At 35.1% G+C, this 9,636-nt stretch overlaps 2 protein-coding genes across 2 annotated transcripts in view; both read right to left on the bottom strand.

Moving 5' to 3' along the window:
• The window catches only part of LOC125198310 (ACT domain-containing protein ACR6-like), a 7,116-nt gene extending 4,793 nt beyond the window's left edge, over positions 1 to 2,323 (bottom strand). Inside the window, exons 1-5 of the mRNA XM_048096687.1 lie at positions 2,062 to 2,323; positions 1,579 to 1,624; positions 1,323 to 1,437; positions 1,133 to 1,200; positions 4 to 343 (exon numbers count right to left, since the gene is read on the bottom strand). Of these exons, the coding sequence (XP_047952644.1) occupies positions 4 to 343; positions 1,133 to 1,200; positions 1,323 to 1,437; positions 1,579 to 1,624; positions 2,062 to 2,129 (637 nt within the window). The 5' untranslated portion in view covers positions 2,130 to 2,323. The remainder of the gene's footprint in view (positions 1 to 3; positions 344 to 1,132; positions 1,201 to 1,322; positions 1,438 to 1,578; positions 1,625 to 2,061) is intronic.
• A 5,634-nt stretch (positions 2,324 to 7,957) lies between these two features.
• Positions 7,958 to 9,295, bottom strand: LOC125201812 (transcription factor TCP20-like). Its single transcript, XM_048100073.1, has one exon. It carries the CDS (start codon positions 9,025 to 9,027, stop codon positions 8,152 to 8,154), a length of 876 nt encoding a protein of 291 aa, XP_047956030.1. The 5' UTR covers positions 9,028 to 9,295; the 3' UTR covers positions 7,958 to 8,151.
• Positions 9,296 to 9,636: the final 341 nt, after the last annotated feature.

Genomic DNA, 9,636 nt, shown 5'->3' with positions numbered 1-9,636 from the left:
CACCAGGTGGTGGAAGTGTCATTCTTGCGGAATTTAAATCACTATTTCCCTTGAGAACGTTGCACAAGAGCTCCTTTATTGCTGCAATGCGCTTTGGATCTTCAATTGCAAAACCCGTGGTATGATCAGTGACAAGAACCACAGCTGCAGCTCTCTCATTGTGCGTCCATATCTCAGCATTCACCACATTGCACTCAAGATCAGTAAGGACAGCACAGACTTCAGATAATAAACCGGGCCTGTCTCTTCCTGTTAGCTCAATGCATGTATACTCTTCCGAAGGTACTAATCCAACCAGTTCTTTCAAAGAAGGTTCAACCAAATCGTCATTGCTTTCGAGTCTCTGCAGATAGTTAAGTGGAAATGAGAAATAGGAAATAAATGAGGATAGAAAGCCCATCGAACGAAATACAATATGCAGTCTTCCTTATGCAATTTGGCATAATCTGCATGTGCTCACAAAAAAATAAAACATCCAGAAAAGTTCTTAAGGAGGTGTTTGGTTTGCCTTTTAGGAGGATTAAATGCATCGATACAATCAATTTCTATCATTTGGTTTGCCTTTTACCATTTCTGCCAGGCCCGCATTAAAAGCTCAGGCCCGTCTAATTAAAGGCCATTCCTTTAGTTATGCTAACTACCCAAAGTTGGCATGTTTCAAAACAAGAGTTGGTTGTTTAAAAGAGGAAACTTGAATTACCTAAAAGCCAAACCAAACACCTGAATTGAACTCCATAAATGATAATGGTCAAACCGAACATTTGTTATGTAACATGAATGCCATGAAAATGGAAACATTAACACGAGTCATTCCTTTTCTAATGAAACCAAAAAAGCCTAACCAAACACCTCCTAATTCTATATCCAATTAGATTAACGCATGTTCCTCAAATGTATTTCATGTGCTTAGACATAGCCCGGCATTCTTTTTTCTTCATACAAAGAATGATGAGATAGATCTAATTTATCCCAGTGGATGCAGAAAATGTAAAATGCTTTAACATTTCTATGATCTAATTGCAACCAATGCATGTCCAACATAATAAAAAGTTCAAGCATGTTGTTTGAAGAAATGATATACTGCAAAGTGGTTCACGTTTCAGTCATTAAAAAGAAAAAGGGAGATTTATACCTCTTGGATGTAGCTGATGATCTCTTGATCTCTAATTTTGTTCCCCTTGCGGTCAATCACGTTGAACACTGTATGATATTGGGTTAGATATATTGTTGACAAGAAGAAATATTAGAAACTTAAGTTAAGTATTACTTCATCACCCATATTCCCCCTCCCCAACTCCCCAAAATCAGTGTATGAAGCTTACCATCCATGAACCATCCTCCATCAGATGAAATGTATGCTTTCTTAATCACAAGATCCAAATCTGTCAGAATTTGGACCACCTGAAGGAGGATTCCATGCTTATTGACACTGTCAACCTAGACAAATTAAAACCATCTCCCAATAAGATTCTTGAGAAGAGATTAATATAATGAAAACAAACATTATCCTGGTATGGAAGTAAAACTCAAAAGCTTAAAAATACTCTAAATTTCTACGGGACAAGGGACGAAGCATGCCTGTATTATAGTTGCATCCTCACAAGCATCATTATCTATCACAACCCTGCAATAAAAATAATAACTAAGTCCTCATACATATATGAATTTCTCTAAAATAACAGCAAGCCGAAAAAAAAATAACTCAACAACATAAATATTTTGACACAATATTGAACTCAATATGTATGTGTGTGATGCGAGCATCTTAACACTATTACTAGATACCTAGCCCTAAATTTCTCAGTGAAAACCTAACTACTAACGGAACACGATTCATCTAGTTTAATCAATCTCTTCACCGCAATTGAAAATCATCTAAATTTACCAACAGCAAAAATCAAAACACATCAGTTGCAACGCGAAAAAAAAAACAGAAAATACGAATAATTCACAGGAAATTATAAAAAAATCCAGCATACAATCGGATACAATCAAAGTAGAAAAGCCCTAGCAATATTACAAAAGAGCGAAATCAAAAAATATAAATGAAATAGAGCAAACCTGGGCGGATTGATCCTACGGAGAAGCTTGGCAAACTCGTCATCCATTTGTTCAAATGTGTGGAGCATTATGTTCGTTGAGAAAAGGAAGATAATTGAAGTGGAGAAAAGTAGGGAGGGAAAATGCGAGTGCGAGTGCGCATGCGCTGTAAAACAGAGTCTTCTCCAATATCTGTGGAAGGAAGAATATTTGCAGAAAAATGAAGAGAGAGAGAAAGTAGGGAGTGAGATTTGGTTGAGTAGGCGTAGGCGACCCTTCACTCGCTTCAAAGAGTAGTAACGTGCCTTCTTCCTAATTCATTTTCTAATTAATTATGTCAAATAAAACATTTAAAATCAGCTAAAAATAGATATGCTCTTACTTTCTACTATGTGTGAATTTATCTTCGGAGAATTAAGCATAGAATCAAACTTTTGTGAAGAATATGTGATAGTCGAGGCGTGGCCACTTAATTCTTCTAGTAATCATGAGGTTAAAGGATTATCGACGTGCTTCACCGTTTTTTAAGTATTGTTACATTCGAATTAACAACATCAACGTGTTTTATTTTATGAAAATAGTGTTGTGTGGAGTGTGATAATAATAGATGTATCAAGGTCAACGTGAATAGTCTCTATAATTTTATTTATAAATTATAAGGTTATACTACTATACATGGTGCTAAAAAAGCATCATTTTCTATTCATACCAGTGCTAGCTCAAGACTTTTATCGCTTACAACTACAAATAAATGAATTATTTTGCCATTAGATCATATAGTGATTATTTAGTAAATAAAATTTAAGTAAATTTGTATGAGGTCGTTCCCAAATTGGGGACCGTTTGCCAGCAGGTGCGGCGGTCCCAACACCCCAAGAGGCAACTGCAAGTGTGGCTGTCGGAATTTTCTTCTATGGAGTATTGTCGACGGCACACGTGGCATTATCCATTTACCAAGAGATTAGTTTTCGGTAGAAACATTAATTCATTATTGACTAGTATTTCAATAATAAAATGAAAAATATTAGGGGACACCATCAAAAAGGATGACGTGGCAAGTGATTAGCGCACGTGGCTTTGAGTGTATGGAGTGTGTCACTTTTGGCGGCAAAGGTGTGAATCAGCGGCTGCTTTTGCGGCCCACTTCCATTTCAAATGAATAAAATAATTCTCTATTTTTCCCACCGCTTTATTTCGGTCGATTTTACACTTATTTTTTATTTATGATGTTTTTTTGGGGTAAAATATCTCACATCAATTCCAATGCACAACAAATGTGTACTGACCATGTAAAACTCAAAAGTAATGAATGACCGTGTAAAATAATTTAACATGAAGGATGATCGTGTGACATGACCAATAATACTTTTAATTTAAATTTTGTTTTGTTTTGCTTTGTTTTGACCACGGTATCACCGAATAATGCCTTTGACGAAATCGGACTAATCGATCGGATTTGCAGATTAAGACCGAAAATCTCCTAGCGGTTGACGGAGTTTGAACCTGTGATCTCAAGGTCACTACAGCTTCGCCCTGCCGACTGCGCTATGACCCATTAGTTAAAATTTTGTTATTCATTACAAGTCTTGCTATCGTCTTCTTGTATATTATATACTTCCTCCGTCCTAGAGAAGTTGGCATACTTTGAAAATGGCACGAGATTTTAGGAGGTTTTGTTTTGTGTGTTAAATAAAGAGAGAAAATATAATTTTTATATTCATGTGAGAGAAACTTTTTCCAAAAAGGGAAATGTGACATCTTTTGTGGGACAAACTAAAAAGGAAAGTGTGCCAACTTCTCTGGGACGGAGGGAGTACAAGGTAAATATAATTATTAGCAAAATTTAGACTAATCTTAATTTAATGATATAACTAATCTTAGAGATTTTTTAACTCAGCAAATCATCTTGCATAAACTATCTGATATTTATTTGTTTTATTAAATATTTGCTTTTACTTTGTTTCATTTTTGTTCTTTACACAAAATAATTTCTACCGAATATGTCTCCAATCTTCTTGATATGACCTTGGCGAATTCGCTTCAAACAACTGGTTTATTTCAGTAGATATTCAATACAGGACAAAATGGAAGAGTCACGAATCGAACACTATAAATATCTCCTATCAATAAATGATAAAAGTGATAATCCTCGAATAAAATCATACTCCATGACTCCGTCAATCTCATACAACAAAATATGGTAACATGCAAGCAAAAAATCAAAAATCAAAAACCCAAAACTGATAACTTAGAGAAACCTTAAATCATAGTGAATTTCATTAAATGTAAATTAGGAGAGTCCTATTTTCACCAATATAAACTACTTAATTTATTTTGTTAAGTCAACCACCGTCCGCACATATTCCGACTATTCACACATTATCCACAATAATATTCACAAAATAAAGTACAATTGTAAAAGTTCTACAAATTGAATTCGTTGGAGGTGTTTCTAAAGCATCCGAAATAATGAAACAAAAAATAAAGTAAACACTATGAAATTAGAAAATGAAGATGGATAAACATTGGCTATATTTAGTGGGATTTATAATGGAGATAAAGCGGCAGCCCCAATAATTTAAGCTATGTGAATCTTGCCTAATCTCTAAAGAGATGACCAAGACTTTTTATTCAATTCTTAAAGATATTTCTGTTTTTAATGATATTGGCCTTTTAATTCCTGTATTATAGATATACGAATTAAAGCCGACACAATCCATTGTGTTTTTACTACTATTATTCTTGATTGAGACATTTTTAATAGTCAATTTATATAAACTCTATAGCACGGCAAATAATACTGATACTAAATACAATTGTTATTTGCAAAGTCGTTGTGCAAGACAGGAGTTACGGAATTTATGCTAATTATTTAAGTAAAATATGGTATTAGTGTTTCGTTTTCTATGTAGTTGATTTGATCAAGGCATAATTTTTTATGGGTTGAAGGAGAGGAGAGCATTAGATATGAAGCTGAAATACAATACGATTTAGCATTTGCTTTTATTTTAGATTTTAGTTGGTATCTAGAATTTGGGCTTTTATCTATGGATTTTAGTTGGTATCTAGATTTTTTTAGATCTCTTGATTTATGGGCTTCTTTTTACTCCACAAATTGAGTTTCTTGTGGGCCAGCTAAACATATGAAGTACTACGTTATCATGTCATATTAATAGAAACGATATGCTATGTATCTTATGTAAGTTTCATGATAGTTTGATGTACATTTAACATTATATATTTCATTTTATATAATAGGAGTGGTATTTAATTTGATTGTAATATATTAAAATAAATGTTATTTCACATTTTTAATTTGATAAAATTCATAAAAATCAAACCTTTAATTTGTTTGTTTTTTCTATATAACTTCACATAAATGAATGAAATAACATAAAAAAACATATCAAGCTTGATTCTAATAAAAATAAATAAATTAAAAAATATTTATATTAGAATAAAATTAAATATATAAAACAAAACAAATAGCACTAAACATGCATTTAATAAAACGGTTCTTACATAGGATGCTCGTATAAGGTATGTAGCATATCATGTAAAAATTGAAATGTGTGTAATTCCCATTACTAGTGTAATTACAATCTGACTAAATCATGTAATATTGATAGTTTCGTGATATTATATGTTTAAAACTGAGTCTGATGTCTATAAAATATAATAGTACTATCTTTATAAATATTTAAACTGGAAAGGTCTCTATAACAAGAATGATCGTAGTTCCCTTCTCTTTTCTCAAATAAAAAATGAAAAGAAAAATTCCATTGTATAAAAGATAAAGTGGCATGCTCCATGCATCAGTTACAATGAAATTTTAAAATTTGTATATTGAAAAAGATACTTAAACTAATTTGTAGTATGATAAAAAAAAGTTTTATATGTTAATACAGTTATTTGTCACTGATTCACATTACGTTTATAAATAACTTCATCTTTTATATTGTAGATGGCGTGGTAGATTTTAAGATCATAAGAGGTCACTAGTCTATTTCTTGTAAAATGTAGGTAAGAGAAATTTAAAGATTTTAAAGTCTAACTTTAAATATTAAATTTGAATACAAGTTATTTTCCTTTATTTTTCAGTCTTTACTTTCTAATTATGTTTTTTTTTTTAATTTAGTAAGTCCTATAAATAGAAGAAAGTTGGTCTGCCGATTATGATTTTGACCTAATAGTCAATTTCAAACTGTCATTGATGGTCTTTTAACCAGCCACATCCTATAGCAAGGACGTTTCTGAGTGAAGTATGATTAGATAATTCGAATGCATCCACTTATAATATGTATATTGCTCGAATCTCGAGATAAAGAACTCAATCTTTAGACTTTTTCCATTGAATGTAGCGTGGTTTCAATACCGAACCAAATCCTCTTAATTAGAAAGTCTAAATTTATTCACTTTCGTGTATACAGCTCAATTCATGCGTTGTTGAGAATTAGTTAGGTTGACTTTCCGGAACTAGAGTTGACCTCGCAAGACTTTTCGTCAAATCAACATCCAAAAGTAGTCCCCTTCTCCTTTTAATGAATAAAACATTTACTATTGATTGACATAAGTAAAAAGTTTAAAACTGAAAATGGGAAAAACTACTCAATGCAGATTCAATATGGAGAGCCACCACATATTTTAAAGATAATACCTTGGCATTTATTGATGCAATGAAGAGGACTAGTCATTTATAGCAAATGCACCATCATCCTCTCTCCATTAAAATATGTTACATTCAAATTAATAGACATCTGAAAGATGTGTGCCCATATCTAATGGGGAAAAACATGAACTCAAGAAACAAATCATAACTTCCTTTCCACAAATAACAATGACACCCACATCCTCTTGATTTCTCAGTCCCAGTTTCTGTTTCAAACAGACCATTTTTTTTATTGTTTTCTTCTTTCTATTTTTGGCTTTTGGGAAGTTTGAATTTCACACATGCTTCTATTCTTGGATAAATTTGTTCATCTAGAGATATATGTGAAAAATTGCAAAACACAACAGACCTAATGGATCATCAAAACATCACTCTTTCTACTAGTAAACAAGAAATCATTCACTCCGGTGCCATTGAAGGAGAAGGATATTGCGCAGTTGAAAGAGAAAATAAGCGCGAAAAACACAAGCTTGCCTTTTTCCAGAATCCACTCGGCTGAGAGCCTGAGACTGTTGTGTGGATCAAGCCTACTCGAATGAATGAAAGCAACAACTAATAATTCCACACGGGGTTTAATCAGAGTCTATTGCTGGAAGCAAGCTGTTAAGGGTTCTACTTAGGTCCAAAAATACAGTAATTTGAAGATCAAGAATCGGATCATTCGTTGTGTCCATCATCCCAGTCGAACATTTTCCAAGAACGAAGAGCAAAATGTTGACAGACCATGTATGTCATACAATTAGCTCAAGATTCACTACTAATATCCCAGAAAAGTATAACATTTTGTGTGGATTAGGCACTGGTCACTTTTTTGCACCAATTTAGACATGTTTACAAACCGCAAACTTCTCATCATACAATAATGTATTGAACCAACAACAAAGCACCTAAATGCAGCCTAATTCAAATAACACCATCCTCACAAAACTTACACACAAGATCTAAGAGAACAAACCTGAAGTGGCAAGATGAGTGGGGAGACAAGAAACTGCCTCAGCATGAGTCTTCTTAACTAAAAAGCTAGGACAGATTTTCAGAAAAACATGGCAACACTCTTGTTCTATGGTTTCACTTCCCTATATGTGAAAGAAAGATGCCTTGAACCAACCAAGAAAATAACCTCAGAAAACCAAACTAATTGATGCCTTAACAATTCTGTAACAACATCAACATCTAAAACCTCAGCAATTTACACATACAGGATCAAGAAGGCAAGAACAAATTGGATGTATTGCAGAGAAGAAGAAGAGCCAGAAACTAAAATAAATTGGTATCTATCTGAGGGTAGGATGAACATATCTATCATTCTTGAGATTTTTTACACTAATGCAACAAAAAAAAATTAAAGAAAAAAGAAAAACCAATCACCCTCACAATTCATTCCCAAAAAAACCAAAGCAACCATTTTTTTCAGTATTAAAGTTTCAGTTTTTCAGCCAAATCTACTGCCCTGATTCTTGAGAATCATCATCCTTCGGCGACTGCTGTTGTTGGTGAGGCTGCTGCTGCTGATGATGATTTAGATGGTGGTGGGAGACACGCGCCGCCGGCGCCATCTGCTGATAAAACTGCCCAAATGCTTGAGAATTCAGCACTCCAATATTTCCATCTTGTGACAATCCAAGCTCCAATCCGGGCAGCTGCTGACCGCTGCCCCCGCTCAAAATTGAGGTGAAACTCATGGGCCCCATATTCCCCCCGGGCAGCTCAAATCCGGCGAAACCCATTTTCTGGAGATAGCTAGGATTCTCCGCCGCCGCCATTGACGGACCAGACGACGCCGCAGAGGATGAGGATGTATGAAACCCGAACCCCGGGGGCGGCCATAGTCCCGTGCTCGGCCTCCCCAAATTGGCCCCAATCACAGGCCAGGGGCTCCGGCTCCCGCCCAAATTAACCCCCAATTCTTCGATTTTCTGGTGAAGGCCCGACGAAATCGAGGTGGGCTGGCTGGAAATCGCGGCGCCGGCAGCGGCTAAAGCGGAGGCGGGGATGGTGCCGGTCCCCGTGGCGGCGATGATGGAGGGCTCGGCCTGCTGCAGCAGCCACTGGATGGTCTCGCCGTCGGATTTGTGCCCTAATTCTCGGGTCAATTGGAAAATTCTGGCGGCGCAGAGGGCCGGCATCCGAATTCGGCGGCCGCGGCCCTCGACTTTGGTGTGGCGATCCTTGTTGGAGCTCCGCTTGGGACCGAGCGCGTGCTTCTTCGAGTCGTCCTTCTCGACTACCACAATCTGCAAATTATTCACCTCTCTGTTCTCTCCGTTGTTGTTGTTGTTCACCATCTCCTGCGGCAGCTTAGAGCTCTTCGGATCCATCAAGAAACGTTTTTTATTCTCACCCTTTTTGATTTATCGAAGACTTGTGTGAGATTTCAAGATTCGAGCATCGTTTTGGTTGAAGTTTTTGGAGTGTGTGAGGAGTTGATTGATTGAAGAAGGTGGGAAGACTTGAAGGAGAAAAGGGGGAAATTGAAACAGGGGAAGGATGCTGTGTGAGTTTTTAATTTTTTTATTTATTTTTGAGTGGTATTCAAGGTTTAATTTTTATTTAAGGTATTTTTTGCTTTATTGCAAAAGGTAAAGGAATGTGAAGGACAAAAGGTAAAATGTTGAAATCCCAATGCAGAAATGGCATCTTTGTTCGAAATAAAAATAAAACTGGATCCTGCTTATACAGTGCCACTTTTGCACTGTTCACTTATTCTTATTCAGGGTTTTGGCTATTCTCTTGTTTTGGATGAGAACTTTTTTTCTCTTTACAAATCAGCCTAAATTTATAAGTTTGCAAGATTATATTATATATAGAACTGTAATTATTGATTGCATCAATAGTGAAACACAAAATCAATAATTATAAAGTGTTTAAGAAGCATTCATTTCATTAGGATTTAATTATTTTTTTATTACTAGAAAATATATATATAG

The sequence above is a fragment of the Salvia hispanica genome, chromosome 1 (genome assembly GCF_023119035.1).
Source record: "Salvia hispanica cultivar TCC Black 2014 chromosome 1, UniMelb_Shisp_WGS_1.0, whole genome shotgun sequence".
In the NCBI taxonomy this organism is placed as follows: Eukaryota; Viridiplantae; Streptophyta; class Magnoliopsida; order Lamiales; family Lamiaceae; genus Salvia; species Salvia hispanica.
Note: the sequence above shows the minus strand (reverse complement) of the source record. Positions and strands in the feature narration are given on the sequence as shown.